This window comes from Ursus maritimus, unplaced genomic scaffold, assembly GCF_017311325.1.
Source record: "Ursus maritimus isolate PB19 unplaced genomic scaffold, ASM1731132v1 scaffold_6, whole genome shotgun sequence".
NCBI classification, from domain to species: Eukaryota; Metazoa; Chordata; class Mammalia; order Carnivora; family Ursidae; genus Ursus; species Ursus maritimus.
Window position 1 is genome coordinate 34,316,579 of NW_024426774.1, and position 22,887 is coordinate 34,339,465.

The 22,887-nt window shown below is 43.5% G+C and overlaps 1 protein-coding gene and 1 pseudogene across 1 annotated transcript in view; both read right to left on the minus strand.

The window, feature by feature from the left end:
- The window catches only part of LOC103671530 (zinc finger protein 420), a 47,442-nt gene that overhangs the window by 18,548 nt on the left and 6,007 nt on the right, over positions 1-22,887 (minus strand). Inside the window, exons 2-5 of the mRNA XM_040623692.1 lie at positions 19,978-20,049; positions 18,444-18,570; positions 16,285-16,398; positions 14,812-15,766 (exon numbers count right to left, since the gene is read on the minus strand). Coding sequence (XP_040479626.1) covers positions 14,812-15,766; positions 16,285-16,398; positions 18,444-18,570; positions 19,978-20,010 — 1,229 coding nt within the window. The 5' untranslated portion in view covers positions 20,011-20,049. The remainder of the gene's footprint in view (positions 1-14,811; positions 15,767-16,284; positions 16,399-18,443; positions 18,571-19,977; positions 20,050-22,887) is intronic.
- On the minus strand, positions 9,480-12,087 carry LOC103671529 (annotated as a pseudogene).

Below are 22,887 nucleotides of genomic sequence, written 5' to 3' on the forward strand. Positions count from 1 at the left end.
AGTAAGTAGGAAAGATAAAAAAGTGTTACCAGAGTTAAATACAAATAGGTTTCAACCCTCCCTCAGCTCCCTGCCCCAAAACCTCCAACAGGTAAGGACTTTGCTACCTGTTCGTGTATTTGACAAATACCTGAGTGTGTGCTATGTACCGGGTACTGTTCTAAACATTGGGGATCCAGGGGCGCCTGAGTGGCACAGCGGTTAAGCGTCTGCCTTCGGCTCAGGGCGTGATCCCGGCGTTATGGGATCGAGCCCCACATCAGGCTCCTCCGCTAGGAGCCTGCTTCTTCCTCTCCCACTCCCCCTGCTTGTGTTCCCTCTCTCGCTGCCTGTCTCTCTGTCTGTCAAATAAATAAATAAAATCTTTAAAAAAAAAAATAAATAAACATTGGGGATCCAGTAGTGAACAACATAAAACTTCTCATGATTTTACTTTTTCATCAGGGTAGGTATGGACAAACACGAAACAAAATAAAGAAGTAAAAACATAGTATGTTAAGAAGACAGACCTGAGAAGAGAGCTAGGTAGTGCAAAGGGTGGGGAGAAGAAAAGAGACGGAGGGAGTTCAATTACAGATATGGTCATCAGGGCAGGCCTGACTGAGGAGGCAGCGCATCTGAGCAAAAACCTGATAAAGGTGACCAGAAAGCCACGTGGCTATCTGGGCATGAGTTTTCCAGACAAAGGCCCAGTATAACAGTGACCATCTCCACAGGCCTAAGACTATCCCAAGGAGTGGTCTCAAAGTGAACTGTCCAGCAAAATCCCATCCTCCCAGTTCACACATACCTGGAAAAGTGCTTCCTGGGACTTCACTTTTTTCATCTTCCTGAAAATCAAGTTTCCATGGCTCTTCACCTCTCTTCAACTGGAAAATCACATCAGGTTTAGGAACTAGAAGTCCTGCTCACAAAGGATAAAATGAGAAATGGCTGTTTGGGATGGAAATTCACAACCATCCCAGGGTTTAATAAGATCCCCTTACTCTCTAGAGAGGAAAATGGAAGTATCCAAAAAGCATATTCTAATTTCTAAAATAAGCTGCTAATTCTCCTTTTCTGAAGGTGAAATCAGTACTGACTTTTAGAAAATCTGAATCAGATCTATTGAATTAGGTCACCAATTTTTCTCTGATCTAGGAACCTCCCCCAGATGAAACTAATATTCTTGTGAGTTGAGGGAAAATTCTTAGCTTAGAGAAGTGAAATAAGGAGAAGGTTCTGCACCTCAAGCAACTAAGGTGAAGAAGCTACCTGACTTTCTTTTGTAGTTTTTTAAATAATAGATTTGTATCCCTTAATTATACTTCTGTGCAATTATACTGAATTTGATGCAACTACCAATCAAACTGAAACAGTTTAAGAAATATTATTCAACTTATGGGCAGTTAATATTAAACGCTTAAAACAGAAAACATTAATAAACAATTTTTTAGAAATCCTTAAAAAGATAAATGATAATGTCTTTGGCTTTTAATGATTTAAAGTAGTGACATTTATAGGGGTGCCTGGGTGGCACAGCGGTTAAGCATCTGCCTTCGGCTCAGGGCGTGATCCCGGCGTTATGGGATCGAGTCCCACATCAGGCTCTTCCGCTATGAGCCTGCTTCTTCCTCTCCCACTCCCCCTGCTTGTGTTCCCTCTCTCACTGGCTGTCTCTATCTCTGTCGAATAAATAAATAAAATCTTTAAAAAAAAATAAAGTAGTGACATTTATAAATGTCATATATATATACTTTATATAGTGACATACATAAATTTTCTGTATTTAGTTTTTAAATGCTTTATTAAATGTTTAAGACAAACAAAAGGCATAAAGACTAAAATGAACACCTATGAACCCACCATCTAACTTAAGAAATAAACATTAACACTAAGATTGAAGCCCCTCCCTCATCTCCTCTCCCTCCCCACCATGAAGCCACTACTATACTAAATTTGGTGTTAATCACCATGCATTTAAAGATGTTTCCCCATCTTCTTCGTAGTTTTAAAAATATTTCATGTTCAGGGCCCTGGGGGGCTCAGTCAGTTGGGTGTCCAACTCTTGATTTCAACTCAGATTGTAATCTCAGGGTCCTAAGATAGAGCCCTGTGTCAGGCTCTGCACTGAGCATGGAGCCTGCTTGGATTCTTTCCCTCTCCCTCTCCCTCTGCACCGCACCCCCCCCCAGCCCTCCTCACACACGCGCACTCTCTCTCTAAAAAAATTTTTTTTAATTAAAAAAAATATTTCATGTTCATTGTAGACAATAAGAAATATAAAAAAGAGAAAAAGTTACCTGTAAGCCTACTAGTCAAAGATAATTAGGGGTAAAATTTTGGTGTAGATTCTTCCAGACTTTTTCTTTTTTCTTTTTTTTTTTTTTTAAGATTTTATTTACTTTTTAGAGAGGGAGAGAGCACGAGTCAGGGGGAGGAGCAGAGGGAGAGAGATAAACAGACCCTGAGCTGAGCCTGACACGGGGCTCGATCCCACGACCCTGAAATCCTGACCTGAGCCAGCTCAACCTACTGAGCCACCCAGGTGCCCCTTCCAGACTTTTTCTATGCATATAGATATATGTTATAAATGTACTCAGGTTCCAATCATTTCGTATACTGCTTTTATCATCTAACAATATATCATAAATTATTTCTTTTTTTTTTTTTAAGATTTTATTTATTTATTTGACAGAGAGAGAGACAGCCAGTGAGAGAGGGAACACAAGCAGGGGGAGTGGGAGAGGAAGAAGCAGGCTCACAGCGGAGGAGCCCGATGTGGGGCTCAATCCCACGCCGGGATCACGCCCTGAGCCAAAGGCAGACGCTTAACCGCTGTGCCACTCAGGCGCCCCAATTTCTAACTCTATAAATATCATTCATGGTCAAGGCCCATACTATACTGCAGTCCATTATGGACGTACAATGATTCATTTACCCAAATCCCTATTCTCAAGTGCCTGCGTTGTTTCCATTGTTCCACAATTTTAGGCAAAACAGAGATAAACATTTATCTGATGTTCCCCGCTTATGAAAATTCCCAGGAAAGGGGGTACCCATTTTCCATTTTATATAATACAATTTTTTACTTAAAGCTAGGGTCTCAGACCAAACTTCACTTATCCTACAGATTCTACCCAGATCAAAAAGGCCATTTACTGACAGTACTGACAGCCATTAGTTAAACACAAACAACAAAAGGTAAATAAACTCACAATCCATTTACACCCTTGCTGGGGATCTATCCAAAGATGTACAATTCTGCCCCAGTAAGAAAAGAAGGGCCACCTTCTTTACACACACACCCAAAGGCAGATTCTGAGTCACCGAGGAAAGTCATGCTTACCCAAAGAAATAAAACCCTGATAGTTCTCCAGCATCACCTCCCTGTAAAGAGCCCTCTGAGTAGGGACCAGTCGCTTCCATTCATCCTTTGAGAACTTCACAGCCACATCCTTAAACTTGAGTGACTTCTGAAAAGACAAACACGTTCTTACCTATGTGTCTTCTTTTATGTCTCAATGAGGAAGAGAAAAGAATACAGCACCAGAAGACATATGGAATAGAAAAGACATGGTTTTAATGACGTAAGGGCACTGAATATTTGACGTAAGAGGTACAGGTCTGAAGGGCACCTGGGTGGCTCAGTCAGTTAAGTGACTCTTGATCTCACGGTTGTGAGTTCAAGCCCTGCGTTGGGCTCCACACTGGAGACTACTTAGGAAAAAAAAAAAGTAGAAGATGGGGCACCTGGGTGGCTCAGTCAGGTAAGCGTCTGCCTTTTGCTCAGGTCATGATCTCCAGGTCCTAGGATCGAGCCCCACGTTGGGCTCCCTGCTCAGCGGGGAGCCTGCTTCTCCCTCTCCCTCTGCCCTCCCTCCTTCTCATGCTGGATTTCTCTCTCTCAAATATATAAATAAAATCTTAAAAAAAAAAAAAAAGAGGTACACGTTGTGACCTGAGGGATGAAACTCTTGGTGATGGCCTCATGTCCTCACATCCATGGCAGAGCCTCCAAACTTCAGGGACACTGTTATTAGCCTCAATTTTTTTAAAGTATAAAAGAATTAGATGAGATGATCTTTAAATTCCCTTTCAGCTCTAACATTCATGGATCCATGAGGTCTCAGCCTGAACAACTGATTCTCAAATCAAGGGAAGATCCGCGATAAGTATACGAGGAACAGAAGATACTTTTTAGAACTAAAACTGGGGAAAAAAAGATAAAAAATACGGTGACCCTCTGAAAGGAATATAACATTCCAGACTAGAAGATTCAGAATTTTTACATTCTCATGAAAGTTCTCTAAGCACTCCCCGAGCTCACTGCTAAGGGCAGAGCTGCCTCAATCCTCTGCCCCCCAACCATTACAAAACACATGATGGGGCCAGTCGCCAAGACATTACGAAGGGCCATTCAGAAGGAAGATCCCTACAGCTGTGTTGTATGGTGAGAAAGAAGAGAATCTGAAGCCAGCAAACGTAATAGTCTTCTCTACAGAGCCCAACTTCTACCATAATGGGATGAATCTCCAAGGCTTGCAAAGAAGCTCCTGACTGAAGAAAGTCCAACTCACCTGCCGTCTGGCTGTTAGAGGCACAGCTGCCATTCTCTCCTCTTCTATGTTCTCTTGGAAAAGTCCCAGGCCAGAGTTGGCAGAGCTAGAGAAGGAAACATGGAAGAGACCAATCCCATTTTGTAGTTCTCTGACCCAGGCTAAAAATCTCTATGTATCAATTAGATATGAAACAGCCCTTACTCTCATACTCTACAAAGAGCAAAGCAAGCCTAGGAGTAAATTCACCCTTTCCCAGGAGATGGAAATTATGGATATTGCCACAATGCTGTTCCTGAGTCAGCAGCTTCCTGGGAACAGAACCCAAATCAGAAAACTATTAAAAAATCAAAAAGTTTACAATGAACTTAATTTTTACCCCATTTTATAAATCTATAATAAGCATTGTAGTCTGTAGTATTTGACATTAATAAGCAATTTAATAATCAATTTGATTTTCAAATTCAAGATGACTAGGAGAAATGTTTATACTAACATTTTTTAAAAAGCAAATGTGAAGCCTATATGATCAAGAATAAAAAAGTAAAAGTGAATTAGTGTATTAGTCAAGTTTTATTTAGTTCTAAAGGACCAGAAATACGTTCAAGCCAGCTCAGGTGTTATTTTTAGGGTACAGTGGGCATTATAAGGATATTGTAATTAAATAGCATCTAGGCCTCATGACATCTGTGGCCCCTACTGGGATCTCAAGAGCACTGGCCTCCTGTCCTAATTCCTTCCTGGTTGCCAAAGGTCCCTAAGTACGGGTTCAAGAAAGTGACTGGGTCTCACCCAACCAAGAAATGGAGTCAGACACCAGATTCTAGAAATTCCAGCCAGTTTCTTTAGGGTCATTTTGTTGTTGTTGTTCGAGTCATTTTTTAAAAGTTTGTTTATTTTTTAGTTTATTATTTCTACACATAACATTGGGCTTGAACTCACAACCCTGAGATGGAGAGTTGCACACTCCTCCAACTGAGCCAGCCAGGCACCTCTGTTAGTCATTTTTAAAGTTTCCACAGAACTAGGAGGCTATATGCAAAATGACACCCAGCTATTCAATGGTGAGTCCAGGACTAAATACAATTGCTTCTCCAGCAGGAGAAGCAGGGCAGTAGGACCAGCCAGGATGGACTGACTGACCACTGCCACTACAGCATTGGCTGGCGTCACAGAAGACCATGGGAAATAAAGGATTAGCGAGAGAGCTAGGGTATCCAGAGTGTAATGGTTACCTGCAGAGGCAGATAGGCCCCACCCAGTTTGGTTCCAATATTGAGAATGATGATACCACACACACAAACACAGACTGAGGGTATGAAAAGGTTTATTACTTACGTAACTGAGGTCTCTGGGAGAGACCAGGGCAGCTCTCTCAAGCAGGTCCAAAATGGCTTGAGAGAGTGAGGGAAGGAGACTGGCCTGGGTTTTTACTGTGGTTAGGGCCAGGGTGAGTGTTCCCATGTGCCCACAGGAAGGGGCTTGTGCGATCTGGATCTCTTGCCAATGCCCAGGGAGAGAGCATTCAGGCGTCCTTATCAGCTTGTCCAGGTGTGGAACACAAGGGGAAGAAAGGGTGAGTCTTAAAAGCTCTCAGCAGTCAAATATCAAAAAGCGAAGGCAGACTACACAGAGTAACTATACATCTGGAACAGGATGAAGAAAATCTGTCTTCTTCTCTCTAATCCTACTCATCTCTGGGCCTGATATGGAGACAACCTGTGACATAACAGTACCTGGAAGACATGAGAGATAATAATATTCTCAAGAGAAAGATTCATTCACCTGACAGAAGTTTTATTCAGGGAATCTGAAAAACCCTTCCAGGAGTGGAGTCAGGAACAATGGTCTCTCCAAGTTGCCCACAGAGAATGCTAGAACAATATTCTGTCAGGGTTTTATTACAAAGGCTGTTGCAAGATGGAGTCAGCACCAGTAGGGAGGACAGAAGAGTAGAAAAAGAAAGAGGGTAAAGAGATCCATTAGTGCTCATCTGAGGCTGATCCTATGTAATACAATCCAGACGATCCAGTGGGATAAATCCTTTTTGGCACCATCTTCTGGATTCCAATTATGGTTGTGAACTACTACCAATCAGATTTTATTTTTTTCATGAACAGACTTGTGTACCCCGCTGGACACTGAAGGATAATGGTGCTGCACATCTTTATCTCTTGCTCTTAAGATCTCTACATAGAGAACCTGGGTATGCCATCTTGGACATTGAGGATGGCCAATAGCAAGATTATATTTATAATTTCTGTGTATGCAGGCCATCTGACATGTGCTTGGAGGTGACAAATGAGAATGGTGCTGAAACAAAGGGTGCAAGCCATCAAGGGCTAAATGGGTCTTGCATCTCTTCAGTCCCCAGGAGAATGTTCTCAGAGTTCTCAGAGGAATGTTCTCAGAAAATTGTCCTCTATACAGATAAGTTTCAATGAGGTCTTTAACTCCCAGCCCTCCTGGGCTTACTGATCTAACACCCACAATTAACTGGCCATGGTCTCTTTGTCTCCTACTTAGAATTTTCAAGGCCCTATTGGTTGTTAGCCATTGAGAGACTACTGACCTTAGATCATGTTTCTACCTCTTGTCCACTCCACCATTCCCAAGGAGCACAAAGAGCAGTTCTCAGAGAAAGGGACTATAGCCAGGACAGGCCTACTACTCTACATAAAGTAATTTTCTTAGTAGTCCTATTTCAAGGTGAGTGACAGGCACCAAGCAGCGGCTATTATTCTGTCTCTTCAGCTCTGCCAACACTTTACGCTTTTCAAGGAAATAGCTTTACCCACATCCATACAATAATAAAAACTGACTCTATTTCCTGGCTAAAGCTGATTGACATCTGAACCAATTAGTCTTTCCCATGGAATTTTGCAAGTGGAACCAAGCAAAAGAGGTCAGTCTCTTCTCATGAGGCTCCACTTGAGAGCATGAAAACTTGGGAGCCCTCGACAGTCACATGTTGTCAAGCCATCTGAGAGCAGAAAAAGCCAGCCAGCAGTGACTGGGAAATATGAAACATAAGTACATACAGAAGCAGAGGCAAGGGGTTAAGACAGAGTCCTGAATTTATTTTGTCCCCAGTTCCAGTTTACACACCTGTAGTCTTTTCTTTGGGGCTCCATGAGCTAACCAAGTATCCTCAAAATGAATCCCCCTCATACTAGTTTGAGCTAGGTTTCTGTAATTTGCTACCTAAGACAGGTAGCAAAGGCAAGCTTCTACCTTCCTCACCTGAGGTTTCATTTTTCATTTTCTGCCACCAGACCTCTCCTCTGAAGAGCTCTTTGGAGTCCTGCAGGCACACAGAGGACACAGCATCCATCGTGCCTCACAGAACCAAAAGGTGATATTAATCTTAAGATGCCCACCAGTGTCATTAAAATAAGCTATGGGCATTTCCAGTCAAGCCTATAAACTCTTTTCCAATCTACAACCAAATGGATCAACATCACCAAACAAAGAGTCAGGGTCTTTATCTTTGGAACTCTCAGATTTCTGATTCAATCACCCAGTATATACGTATCTTTGTATCTTTATCTTTCCAAGTAGGTGGTAAATCTTGGGAGCCACATCTTGCTTTCCTCCCACTAAGAAAGCTACTTCAACACAGTTAGTACTCAAAAACTATTTGCAGACTAACTGAAATACCAAGTTTTGCACGAAAGTCTGGATGGCGTTGTAAGGCAGCACTCAGAAGAGAGAGCGCCACTGGGCAGCTCCAACAAGCCGGGTGTAAGAGGTTGAAACGCCTGGCCCTGGCCCAGGGAACAGAGAGAAATGAGCAACTGAGGTGCTTTCCGGGAAAGATGGGCCAGCAGGTTTCCGCGGAGTCAGTTCAATCCTGGTGCACTGAACCCTTACCACGGGTAAGCACGGGAAGGACCGCAAGGCGAGCTTCGGAAAGGAAGGCCAGGGGAGGAAATGCGCCATTCAACCCGGGAGATACGCACCGCGGAGCGCAGCCCTGCGCGCCCCTGAGTACGTCATCGCACACTCCGGGCCCAGGCTAGCGACATCTCACTTCACCTCAAACACTTCTTCATCCTGAGTTGCGCGGGGCCTGCCCCTGGCGCCTCCTCCCCTGCCCCGCAGCAGGTCCGATCAAGGTCAGCCTGGGGGTAGGGGCCAGGGATAGTTCGAAACACCCCATTTCGGTTCCACGCTCACGTCACCGCGCCTCGCATCCCTCCTTCCTTCCCGGTCCTTCCCTCCCCCGGCCGCCGCTCCCACCACACCCGACCCCTGTTCCTCACCTTGGGTGCCAACCGGCTCGCGGCGGCCCCGCAAGGACCAAGTACCACGGAGCGCCTGCGCACAGTGCCCTCAGAAAACTACGATTCCCAGAAGGCCGCGGGCGTAGCGGAAAACCCGAGGCCCAGCCCGTTTTCGGAGGCCCCGCCCCCTTAGATACCAAAGGGGTACTCGAATGCGTCCTTCAAAAGGTGGAAGGAGACATTTGGAGTAAAAATGAAGGGAGGCAGAGGAATGAAGAACCAAAGCTGTCCCCTGGCCCTGTTCTCCTGCCCCGGGCGAACCCCTACCGCGGATGCCTCTGTTTATAGGCAGCTTTCTATCCAGTTCTCCAGGAGGATATTTGTAACCTCTGAGCTCCTCAGGCACCTGCTACTTCATCTTCTCCCCCACTTTCGGAATGGGGTGGAGTGGAGGAAGCATCAGACAGAATTCCCATATTTGCTGTAATCAGATATGCAAATTTGCCTTGCCTTATGTCCATTCCACTGCCCTCTCCAATTATAAAAATAAACAAGAGCTACACCTGGGCTTTGCAATTAATTATATCAGTTAATAAAGTCCCTTTAGGCTTAAGCAAATTGAAGAAGAATTTTCTGTCCCCTGTACCTGAAGGCATCCTGATACGTGTTCGCATCTCTCACATTTTAAAAGAAGTATTCACTTAGTCTTACATCCCCTTCCAACTACCAACCTTGACCTCTCCTTCTCAAAGCCAAACTACTCAGCACTGAGGATATTTGCTATTTTTATCTTCCACTCCCCACTCATTCCTTAACCAAATTCATTCCAATATGGCTTTGGCGCCACCATCCAGGTTACTGACAAACACCGGGGGAGGAAGTGTTAAAGCTTTCTCTCGCCCTCCACCCATGATGAAAAAAATTTGTATTTAGATTTAGCCAGCTAGACTCAGTTTAGAAGGTCCCAATTTTGTTGGCAACATCCAAAGCATCATAGTCAGGAGCCAGTTGAACGTATGCCTTCTTCTCTCCATCAGGCCTGATCAGGGTGTTGACCTTGTCCCCGTCAATGTTACAGAGCTTCTCCCCGGCCTATTTGATCTGGTGCTTGTTGGCCTTGACATCCACAATGAACACAAGTGTGTTGTCTTCTATTTTCATGACTGACTCCATAGTCAGGGGGAACTTGATGATGGCATTGTGGTTAACCTTGTTTCTCCTGGGGGCACTCTTTGGAGGATATTTGGGTTGCCTTCGGAGACACAGTGTCTTGGGCTGTGGGAATGTAGGTGACATGCGGATCTTTTTTCTTTGTGACTGTGGACGCCTATTCAGCACCGCTTTCTTGGCCTTCAAAGCCTTTGCTTTGGCTTCTGCTTTGGGTGGGTCAGGGTTTTCCTTCTTTGCCTTTGGTGCCATCTTTGTGAAAAGGCTAACGCTTTGTCTTTCTTGATCACTTGGCAACACTGAATACTTTTTCACGATTCTCTTTCTTGAAACTATTTCCTGTGACCCTGCTCTCACCACTGTTTCTCTTACCTCTCTATTCCCTTCTATTCCCTCTCCTTTTATGGGCTCTTCCTCTCTTCATGCCTGTTAAATCTCAGTGTTCTTCAAGGACCTATCCTAGATCCTAGTCTCTTCCTACAGCACACTTTCATAAGCTATTTCCCACCACTCATATGGTTTCAGATATCCATATATCTGAGATCACTCTTTTCAGCTTCAGTCTTGCCTACAGAACATTCCCACATATATCTGGATATTTCACGAGCATCTCAAGCTCAGTATATTCAAATGAGCTCACTCTCTACCCTCATTCCAAACCTTGGGTGCACTACCTCATATTCCCTTGGCCCAAATTTTACCCCAACCATGTTGCAGCAATCACTTTTGCACAAACATCATCAGATAAACCTTTGCTTCAGTTGTACCCCACTCTTGTCACTTTCCTCCCTGGAATTAGTCTCTGACTATGCCATGGGGGATGACTACAGAAACCCCGGGTGTTCATGCAGCAACACTTAACCAATGGGGGATGGGAGCCAGTAGATAAATGCTCCCCACTTCAAGGGCAGACAATTCTGAGGTTCATTCAACATGACTCCCCAGGTCCCGGTGGGACTGAGCCTCAGTTGCCCATAGCAGTGACCAACTTAATTACAAACTGTTTATTGGCTTCTTGTCCTTCTCTTTTTAACAGATACTGTCATTAGTGTAATTAATAACTTCATTATTTTATTTAAATTTTGCTTTATCAAATTATGGTATGCAAAAAAATATCTCAGGGGCAGGCCAATAAAAGTAAATTGCTAGCATGGTAGGTGAAGTTAAATTTATACTGCTGTTGGGGGATGGGTATAGAAAAGAATGTGTTAACTAGATCAGTGGCTACATTAACAGTCAAAGGGCAACTTACAGCTACCTTCCAATACAGAAACAAGGTGAAGTATGGAACTAGCTACAGCTGACTCCACTTCATTAGCTTTTCTGTAGTATCAGAGATAGTTAACTTCCAGGATCTAGCTTTTTGACCAGACAAATCAAGGAATCAGAAAGGAAATGGTGGAACAAATCACTTCCACGTCCTCCAACTTCATCATCACGGCTGTAATTTTCCTCACTGTTTTATGTTGACAATTGTGGAGTGGTGGGGGAGCTTTAGTGGCTTCTACTGGGCACATCCATTGCCAGCACCCACTCATGCTTTGCCCATTCTAATAGAATATCCTCCTCCCTCCAGAATCATAATAAATGGATTCTAATATCCTGCTCAGAAAAAGGTGAAATGATCACACAAAGTATCTTTTATCTTTCACTAACTGGCAACCTTAGATACTTCCTCCTCCTATCCTGGTTGGGTTGTTAAAGGTTCATAAATGACATCTCTTCCCCACCTGAGATAACAAAAGATCCAAAGAGCACAAAGGAGTCAGGCACACAGAGATCAAAGCAGCTGTTTTGAGATCTGTTAAAAATGTGTCTGAGGGATGCTAACAACAGGCTTCCCAGGCTTGGGCCCCACTTGACCTACTGGAAGCAGAAGACTGCCTTCCACAGGTGCAGAGTGCTTGCCACATGGCCAGAAGCAAGCGTCCCTCCAACATCTCCAATGATCGAAATAATCCCTTTATCTCTTCCCTCTGAAAGCTCCTGATGGCTATCCAAAACTGTGCTGTTCAATACCCTAGCTGCTAGCCACAGGTGGCTACTGAGCACTTGAAATGTGGTTAGTTTGAATTTGAAATGTGCCCTAAATACAAAGTAAAGATTTAGTTTTTTAAAAAAGGATGTAGGGTATCTCAATAATTTTTATATTGATCATATGTTGAAATAACCCTGCATGAACATTTTAAATATTTGAATTAAATTCAAATATTGAATGAAATATTAAAATTAATTCCACCAGTTTCATTTTCAATTTAAAAAATATGGCATACTACCAATTTGACCAATTTTTTATTCCAAGATTTGATACTACTAATGATCATTTACTAAGCTAAAACCTCAAAATTTAAGGCCTCCAGTACTGCATGCCCTCTTGGAAGGTATCAGTTAAAAGGGAAAATGAGCCTTCCCTCAGAATTTTTAGTAGGAGGCAGATTAGTACTTCACGTTTCTAAAATTGCTCGCCAAATTTAAAAAGGGAATAAAGGGAAACTATCCAATTTATGTCCCCATTCTGTTTCACTTTCACTTGTCACCGTCCTCAAAACTCCATTAGTATTCTGAAATTGCCGCACTCTCATCTGGCTGGCAATGGCAGAATATCTTGGGGGAGTACTTGATTCTCAATTTACTTTTAACAAGGGAATAAATTAAAGATTCAGAACCCTCAGATACAGTCATCGGTCAAAAGTTTGTCAACAGTCCCTTTTATTTTCTACTTGACATTATTAAATAACACCAGATATTATCCACTCTGATATATCAGATTCTGCACTCTCTGAAGTGTTTTTCAAGTTGCTTCAAGAGTCCACACGTGAAAAGTCTTTCCTGTCACTTATCTGCTTTAAGAAAGGTGGACAAATAGGGTTGTTAGTAGTTTGGGGGGGGGGGTCTGTTTGGCAATCCATTTTCTTAAATCTGACTTTACCTCTCAGAAGAAATGCATCTTGGTCCGCTGGGATTCACGCAGGTAAGCTAAATTCCAGACAGCCTTTAGAATCAAGTCGTCTTCCGGGCTTCACCTCAAGCAACTAGGGAGGGAATGCAGATGCCTAGAGTCAAAGCTGCCTCGTGCCTGACCTTTAATAAAATAAAAATATAGGGCTTGGCCCAGGGCATAGAAGAGTTTTAGGAGTCAGAACTTCAAGTTCAGTGATGTGGAATCACATCAAGGCAGTCCTTAAATATTCAGAGAAGCTTTCATTAAACAGGGAGCTATTTTAGGTCTTGAGTAAGGCAATGATGAGCAGGAAGGGGTCATTTAGAAAGACTGGTCTAGGGGCGCCTGGGTAGCGCAGTCGTTAAAAGCGTCTGCCTTCGGCTCAGGGCGTGATCCCGGCGTTCCGGGATCGAGTCCCACATCGGGCTCCTCCGCTGGGAGCCTGCTTCTTCCTCTCTCTCACTCCCCTGCTGTGTTCCCTCTCTCGCTGGCTGTCTCTCTGTCACATAAATAAATAAAAAATCTTAAAAAAAAAAAAAAAAAAAGAAAGACTGGTCTAAGAGTAATGTGCAAAATGTCAGTAATGTGCAAAATGTAATTTATGACAGAAGCTTGTGATGTTACCCAAATATTGAGGTGCTTGTTTACTTTCCTAGCCTCTGGTGCTGGGTTCTGGTTTATGAGATGTGGACACGAGTGATGGCCCTTAAAAATATCCTAAAATACCTATCACTTTCGTGATAACCTTAGAGGTAACATGTTCTAAATGACGAAGATCGAGGAAGACGGACTGCCTCACATCAGATTTTATGTGAGACAGGAATCTTCAGCTGGGGACTTACTTATTATGGCACTTAGCACACCCCAGTTCAACAATGAAGAGGGAAGAATTCAAATTAGGAAATGACTACCACAGTAATGGGAGCCTGAGAGGATAAAGGTGTAGGCTAGACAGAAAATTCAGAGAAAGGATGTACATCCAAGAGGTGTTTTAAATAGAGAGAACTTGGTAAGTAGAGAAGTCATTAATTCAGATAAATATTTATTGAGCACCTATTATGTGCAAGGCACTGTGTGAGATGCAAAGACACATAAGTCATGCCTCCAAGTGCTTACAATCTAGTTGAGGAGATAATAGATGTACAGAAATTATTAAACAAACCATATAGCATAATGCTTAAGAGAAGAGACTTTGAAGGTAGACTTGTACTCAAGGATTAGCTTCACCTTTCACTAGCTGTGTCACTTTGGGCAAATTATTTAAAACCTCTCAACTTTAGCTTTCTCATCTGTAAAATGAAGATAGTAACAGTACCTACTTCTACTTCATAGGGCTGGTGAGAGGACCAATAATCTACTCTTTGTCAAACTCTCCGCTGAGTGCTTACCCCATAATAAGCGCTCAATAAGTGCTAGCTAGTAGTAGTAGTAGTACTCGTAGTAGTAGCAGTAGTAGTAGGAAGGAACCTAAAAGCTGGGACACAAAGAACAAGGTCGGTGCCCAAAATAGCTCCCAGAGAAAGGGACGCAGCTACAGAAAGAACTGTTCAGGAAACAACAGTGCTGCTCCAATTTTGCCTTCCCTCCTGTTCGAGCCTCCAGTTATTAAAGTGCAGTGATACCTGGGGCCTCAGACAAGAGGTGTGTCTGAGGATCACCTCCTAACATTTATCCTGTTGTCTGACAAACTTCCGCACAATGTTGACCCTCTAGAGTCACATCTTAACTTCCGGCATCCCTCATCAGTTCTATGACCCGGTAGGTAGAGAATGTTTATTCACACTGTAGTAGCCAGAATAGGTAGAATGCTCAAAGAATGGATTTGCTTATGATGGGGAAGACCTGTCTTGAGTTTCCGTGGAGGTCCTTTGACTAAAGCTTTTACCCAACTCAGTCTATTCCTTGTTTGGCATAACGCCGTTGATGTTGAATAACGGACGATTTAGAACTGAACACTTTCCCACACACGCTGCATTCAAAGGGTTTCTCTCCTGTATGCACCCTCTGATGTCTGGTAAGCCGGCATCTCTGGCTAAAGGCTTTCCCACATTCGGTGCACTCGTATGGCTTGTCTCCAGTGTGAATCTTCTGATGCTGTGTAAGAGATGAGCGGTCAAAGAAAGCTTTCCCACACTCGCTGCACTGATAGTGAGGCTCTCCAGTGTGAGCCTTCTGATGTCTGTTCAGTGATGAGACACCGTAGAAGGCTTTCCCACACTCATTACATTCATAAGGCTTCCTGCCAGTGTGGATGAGCTGATGTCGAGTAAGAATACTTTTCTGGCTAAAGGCTTTCCCACACTGAGTACATTCATACGGGCTTTCTCCGGTATGGATTCTCTGGTGTCGCGTAAGGGATGAACGGTCAAAGAAGGCTTTTCCACACTCACTGCATTTAAAGGGCTTCTCTCCAGTATGAATTCGCTGATGCACAGTTAGGGACGACCGGTCGAAAAAGGCCTTCCCACACGCGTTGCATTCGTAGGGGCTCTCCCCAGTGTGAGACATCAGGTGTCTACTGAGACTGCTCCTGTGACTGAAGGCCTTCCCACATTCGTGACAGTCATAGGGCTTCTCTCCAGTGTGAGTCCTCTGGTGCCGGATAAGGGATGAGTGGTCAAAAAAGGTCTTCCCACAGTGGCTGCATTCCTGGTCTCTCTCTTTAGTGAGAATTTTCTTGAGAGGAGTAGACCCTTGCTGCAAGCTTTCCTTCCGGCAAAGGGACTTCTTACAGGCCTGGACGGCAGGGCTCTCCTTCCCTGCTTCCGGCTCACCCTCCAGTGCATGGGCTTCAAATTTAGGACACACAGGAACTTCTCCTCCAAGCTTTCCCCTCGCTGTTCCTTCTGATTCTTCTTCTGAAGCACCATGAATCTCAGGCTTAGTCCCCCAGTCTGGAACGGACAGAAAATACAGCTGCAGTTTCTTTCCTGGGCTAGGAAATACTACAGCACAAAGAAGAGATGGTACAGTAAATCTGAACAGTAGTGCACGGTGACCGGCCTGCTGGCTCCCACACACAGTTGTTCGCGCTGGGAAAAGCCTGAGACTTGGAAAGGGAACAGAACTGACAGTGGACAGCTCAGAAGAGAGAAGACTTTCCACTGGGAGTGTGGCCAGGATAATTAGGAGAGTATGTGAAGTGAGAGGTTGGGGGGATGGTGAACAACAGGAATAGCAAAGTGTGAATGGGCAACATGACAGATCTGACAGAATAATAACGTTTGGTGGATAGAAATGAGTAACACTTTCAGGTGTGGAGAAAAAGATGAAAGCTGGTGGGTGACAGAGAATAAACACTAAAGCAGAAGATGTGAATGTGAGAAAAACGTGGTACCCAAGCCTCCTTCCCACACACCCAAATAACAACCACAAAACAGAACTCTGCCCTGCCCTCTTCATACACAGTTACCTAGAGAGACATTCTCTGGACATTCTCTCTCCTCAGATCTGTGAAGATCAACTATCCAAGGCTCATCCCCTCTCTTCAACTGAAAAATGACATCAGGTCGAGGAACTGGAAGTCCTGCTCAGGGAGAAGGAGACAAGCCACGTATGTGATGAAAATACGCAACTATTCCAAAGCTTAAACCCAAACTCTAAGTCTTTCTGAGAGAAAATGGAAAGGCAGAAGGTGCACGCCAGGAACGCAGAATACAAAGTAAAGCACAAGGATGTGGGAAGCTCAGAATGGAGGTGAAGACTGAGGTTCTAAAAAGGAACAAGTAGCACTTGGTCAAAAAGTTGATCAAATCCATTTGAATTAATGTGTTTATTCTCCCCGCTGAAGTGAATGGGATGTCATAACTTTAGCACTGGTAGGATGCTGGGAAAGAGTCCCGGGCTCAGGGAAGATAAGAATGAAAACAGATCATCTTGAGTAAAAACGTGTAATTTTGTTTGTTGGTTTACCCTTTAGTGTTAAGCTTTTATTTACACAGTGGGTCATGTTCGTTGTAGGAAAACTAGAGGTAAGGAGAAACAAAAAGAAAAATCACCTTTTGTACTTTGTATTCATTTTTTCCTTCTATTCATTTTGAAACTGAAAGATACCTATACATACATTCTGTTAAAAACTGGGTTATAAAATAATGCTGATTTATACACTTGATTTTTGTCACATAATAAACCTAAAATATCATTTTATTTCAATTAGCACAGATCTACGTCACAACTTTAATGGCTACATAATGTTAATTGTATGGAATAATCTAATTTACTTTATCTCCTGCTGACAGACATTCAGGCTGTTTTTACTGTTTTGCTATTAACAGACAATGATGTGATGAACATTTTTGTGTCCCTGGGGCTGCTGATCCTATTATTTGCTTGGGATGAATTTCCACAAGTCAATCTATCCATTTTTGGTTATTTAAGGAAATAGAATCCATCCTAGAAGTGGTCTTGAAGTCTAAACTTCCCTTGTATGGGGGCCCCCAACTTGGGAAAGAGAAACACTTTCTTATTGGGTCCAAGGATCACCTATGTGGTTGTATGCTGATCATCTGCTGACCCATTGGCCACATCCATTGCCTCCCTGTGGCTTCCTGTTTCCGATCTTAGGAATTTTATTTTCCCCAATATTTTATCCCACCAAAGTCTGTGACAAAGACTCAGCAGTCTCCCTTAGTGCTCCCTGAACATTCTATCCTGTTTTTCCTCTTTGGCCTATTTAAATTCTTGACCTGCCTCATATAAAATCTGCAGTGTGACTCCTTTGACTCCCACCTGCTGCTTGTTTTACACCTGTTTCTGAATCTGCATGCTCTCTCAGTCTCTTATTCTGGAAGCTCCTGAGAGTTTGTCATGACGTAGAGAAGCCCAACCTTTACTTCTCACGAATATCTCACACCAGCATTCTTTTTTTTTTTTTTTTTTTTTTTTTTTTTAAGTAAGCTCTACACCCAATGTGGGGCTTAAACTCACAACCCAGAGACCAAGATCGCACGCTCTACCGACTGAGCCAGCCGGGCGCCTCTATCAGCAGTCATTCTTGATTTTCCCTTTGTCACACAAGTCTCTATAACTGCAAAGTGCCTTCTGTGGGCCTCTCTCTAAGACTGCACTTAAGATAAATATTCAAAATCAAACACCTTTCTAGTGACCTACTCTGAGGCACAGCCTTGTATTTCTACACCCACACTGGAAACACTTCTCTCTCCCCTCCTCTGCTTGTCTGAGGAGAAATTTTCTCTCAACAAGATGGCGCCCTCAGTCCTCTGGATGGAGCTGACTGATGAGCTGGGGGAGGAATTGGACATACGTAACTCAGCTTCTTCTGTTTGCCCTCCCCCCTCTGGAGAGGGGCTCCTCTGTATTGTAGGGACAGGCTGCTGAGCAAGGGAGGCTGGGGCTGTACAACCTGCCAATGGCTCAGAAAGCAATTCTGACCCATGCTGAGGTTCCAGATTAAGAAGCCCACTGTTGCTATACACCTACGCCATACCTTCTACTCCTCTACCTAGTCTCTCAGTGCTTCAGAACTCAGGAGGGAGAAGTATCATTTATTGGCCCCTCAAACCCCCATTAACACAGTACAGAGTCTAACTTCTTATGGGAAGCTCTCCTTACCCAATGAGACAATGATCTTATAGTTTTCCAGCATCACCTCCTTGTAGAGGTCCCTCTGAATAGGGACTAGATGCCTCCACTCTTCATCTGTGAAAATCACGGCCACATCTTCGAATGTTACTGATTCCTGGAAACACAATCACATTGTCCCTTACTCATAACCCTTCTCTTTATATGGACCAGACAAAACAGTTATAAAGATGACAGCCCTGAGGTTGTGGAAGGAGGATAAGTGAAATGGTTCTGAGAAAGTAGGGCTTTGAAGCACTTGGGGGAAATTGGCATAATTCCCTGAGGCATGAAGTTCTTGGTCATACTTCTTATATTCACAGCTAAGCCTGTGAATTTTAGGGGCTCTTTTTTCATACTTACAGATAATTTCCAAGAACAGAACAAAGAATGCCTATGTACCCTTCACCCAGCTTCCCCAAATGTTAACATTTTCCGTATTTGCTTTATCCTTCTGTCTCTCTCAGTATATACACATTCTCCTATCTTTTTCCTGAACTCCTTGAGAGTAACTTACAAACACGATGCCTCTTTACTCATATTTTGTTCATATTTTGTAAAAACAAGGATATTCTCTTATATAATCACAGTATAATTATGAAAGTCAAATAAATATCATTGATATCATACTATAATCTACAACCTTATTCAAATTCCGCCAATTACCTGTGTGTGTTTTTATTTAACAAATCATTTAAATGATGGTGTTGATTAGGTTGTCCTTCGGATCCCCTCATTTCATGCTAATGCTCTGTGACTATATAAGACTGCATCTTTTTTTTTTAAGATTTTTTTTATTCATTTATTTGACAGAGAGACAGCAAGAGAGGGAACACAAGCAGGGGGAGTGGGAGAGGAAGAAGCAGGCTCCCAGAGGAGGAACCTGATGTGGGGCTCGATCCCAGAACACCGGATCATGCCCTGAGCTGAACGCAGATGCTTAACGACTGAGCCACCCAGACGCCCCAAGACTGCATCTTTAACCCCAATCCTAAAACCCCAGATGAGTCTCCAGTGTGCCTGCTGTAGCTCTAAGCCAGAGCATAGAATTCAAAACTCTGGGTCCGTGGGCAGATGGGGCAAGCCCCGTATCTCTACCCACTCTCTCTCTTCGGGACTCTTCACCTCACTGAGGGCCTCTTCAGCAAGTGTCATATTCCCCAGCCTAACCCAACACTTCCTGGAATACTTGGGGTCTGCTCTCAGATGGATGAACTGAAGGGAAGTCAGGACTAGAACTGTTCCCCAAACCATCCAAGCCGACATGTACCATCATTTTTTAGGCAAAAGCTCTCAGAGCCAAGGCCATGGTGGCCTTGTGCCTGGTGACAAGCTAATGGGCATATGTTCAAAGCAAGAAAAGGTCACTGAAGGATACCACAAGTCAAATGGGAAAGATGCATTCCCTCCAGAGCCATTCATTCACCTGGCGAGGTTTGACTGATGAAGCTCAGGGACAGAGAGAGAAAAGTGGTTACACTCTGGGGACTCACAGAGTATTTCAGACATACAAAGTCCACCTCACCTGGCATCTGGCAATTGGAGACACAGCAGCCATTCCCTCCTGTGTGCTCTCCTTGTAGAAAAGGGTAGAGTCCTAATAAGGAAGAGGTAGGGGATGAGAAAGACAGTATGAGAAAGACCAGTCTTGGTTTGTAGTTTTCTGACCCATAAAGCAAGAAATCTCCAAACACCAGTGAGTTATATACCCATTCTCTTCCTTAATGCCCTACAAAAAGTGAAGGCAAAACAAAGCAAGGGCAGGAACAACCCCACCCCAACCCAGAATTGGAGTGAAAGGCCACTGATATTGCTATTCAGGACACAAGGGGGTGGTTTGACCGTGATCCCAGAGAAAGAGTTTTGTTCCTGGGAATCAAGAACATATGAAGCTTCTGCTGTATTTATAAGTTCACATTCAATATTGCCCTGATGGTGACCAGATAAAAAGTCTGAGACGTTTTATATATGCTTTAAGGGGAAAATACCCCATTTGCAACCCTGTGCTAAAGGAGCAGCCCTTGGGCAGCCACGTTTTGTTCCACATGACGCTGTGTCTCATTCCTGGAGCCAGGATGACGTAGGCCTCAAGGAGGCAATGCACGGGCTGGCCAGCAGACTGAGATGTGATCAAGCTCGAAAAGGTGAAAGTGAACTAAGAAATGTCAGGACAACAGGTGGGCGATGAGCTAAAAGGCTATCATGAGAGATGGAAGTAGCCACAAGGATCAGGGGAGCCAAAGTTCGCAGGAAGCAGAACTCATGAGTCTGTGGGAGGCGTGACCTGGTAAGACCAGACACGGGCTGGGGGAAGAACAGCCTGGTCGCTTTAGTGGTGAAGCATTGGAGCAAAGACCTAAGAGTTTTTTACTGGCTTTGAAGTCCCTCAATTCATGCAGTACCACCCCTGGGCTCCCATTCGCATTTAGACCAGCCTTATTTATTCTTGGATTGACATAACACTCTAGCCTTCTTAGATTTGGTGTGAATCCTATCACTAAATCCTATCACCCCTTTACTTGAGTTAGCTGATTAGGTCTCAGTTTCCCACAGTCAAGAGTCTAATTAAACACAGTTAAGTCAAGCATTTCCAGGATTCATGAGTGGGATGGGAAGTGTGGTCCTGGGAAAAATGAGGCAAAGAGGTGGCCGATTACTCTCCTGCAGTCAAGAGCGTAAGTGTATTGATCCTTACTATTCACTCATCCATCCATCCCCCCAACATTTATTCAGCACCAACTATTTACACCAAACACAAAAGCTTTAGGACACTGTCCTTGTCCTCCAAAAGCTTATAGCTTAGAACATAGGAAAAACAGAGGCGCCTGGGTGGCTCAGTTGTTAAGCGTCTGCCTTCAGCTCAGGGCGTGATCCCGGAGTTCTGGGATCGAGCCCCACATCAGGCTCCTCCGCTGGGAGCCTGCTTCTTCCTCTCCCACTCCCCCTGCTTGTGTTCCCTCTCTCGCTGGCTGTCTCTCTTTGTCAAATAAATAAATAAAGTCTTAAAAAAAAAAAAAGAACATAGGAAAAACAAGTAACCCAAATAACATGTCATTACAGGATGGATATGTACCATAAAGAGATACCCACAACAAACTATGAGAGTCCATCAGAGGCTTGCCTCACTCAGGAGGCTGTAGGCTCCTTGGCAGAAACGGGATATAAGGTAAGTTTTGATTTGGGGGAAGTGGAACATTCTAGGCAGGAAAAATACCAAGTTTTTAAAAAACGAGGAGGTGGGTCTTTCATGGAAAAGACTAACAACTGTAACTACTTTAGAATGGCAGAGGTCTAGGCTGTGAGCAGTGCTGTGGGGAAGTAGACAGAGACCAGCTAGATCAAGGACAGCTTTGTATGGTCCCATACATGGAAGAGGGACCACAGGCGTGGAGATCACTGAAGAATTTAAACATGGAAGTGTTATCATCAGATTTGTGTTTTAGAAAGATCACGGCAATCTCTATATAGGGCCTTGGAATATACATACTCTTTGGTTCACCAAATCTCTCTTAGGAGGTTGTCCTAAGTAATAAGTGAGAATATCCTTAGTTATCATTAACACTAAGCTTTATTGAGTGCTACATGGGCTAACTTTTTTTTTTATTAAAGATTTTATTTATTTATTTGGCAGAGAGTGAGACAGCACAAGCAGGCAGAGCAGCAGAAGGAGAGGGAGAAACAGGCTCCCTGCCAAGCAGGGAGCCTGACTCGGGGCTCGATCCCAGGACTCTGGGATCATGACTTGAGCCGAAGGCAGACACTTAACCATCTGAGCCACTCAGGCGCTACATGGGCTAACTTTATTATAAGCACTTTCCCTGTATTATCTCATTTAATCCTTATAGTACAGGAAAAATTTGAAATACCCTAAGTTTCTAAAACAGGAGATATGATTAAATGATTTGTGATCTAGCCCCTTCATACACCATAATACCATTTAATATCATATTAATAATAACCAGCATTTATTATTTGCTATTTACCAGGCACTGTACTAAGGACTCTTTTTTTATTTTTTTAAGAATTTATTTATTTGAGACAGAGAGCACACAAGCAGGGGGAAGAGCAGAGGGAGAAGGACAAGCAGATTCTCTGCTGAGCAGGGAGCCTAATGTGGGGCTCAATCCCACAACCCTGAGATCATGACCTGAGCTGAAATCAAGAGTCAGACGCTTAACTGACTGAGCCAACTAGGCGCCCCAACTAAGCACTCTTTCTCAGGATAACTTAATTCCATATTCATAAATCAATAAGGTAGGTACAATTTTACGCATTAGGAAAGTTAAGGTTTATAAGAAGCTGAGGTAGAACTTGAACCCAGGTCTGCCAGTTTTAAACCTCTATGCTATAATGTGATTTTTATTTTCATGAAAAAATAGCCACACGGATAACAGACCAATGGACTAGAATAAAAAATCCCCCAACATATCCAAAC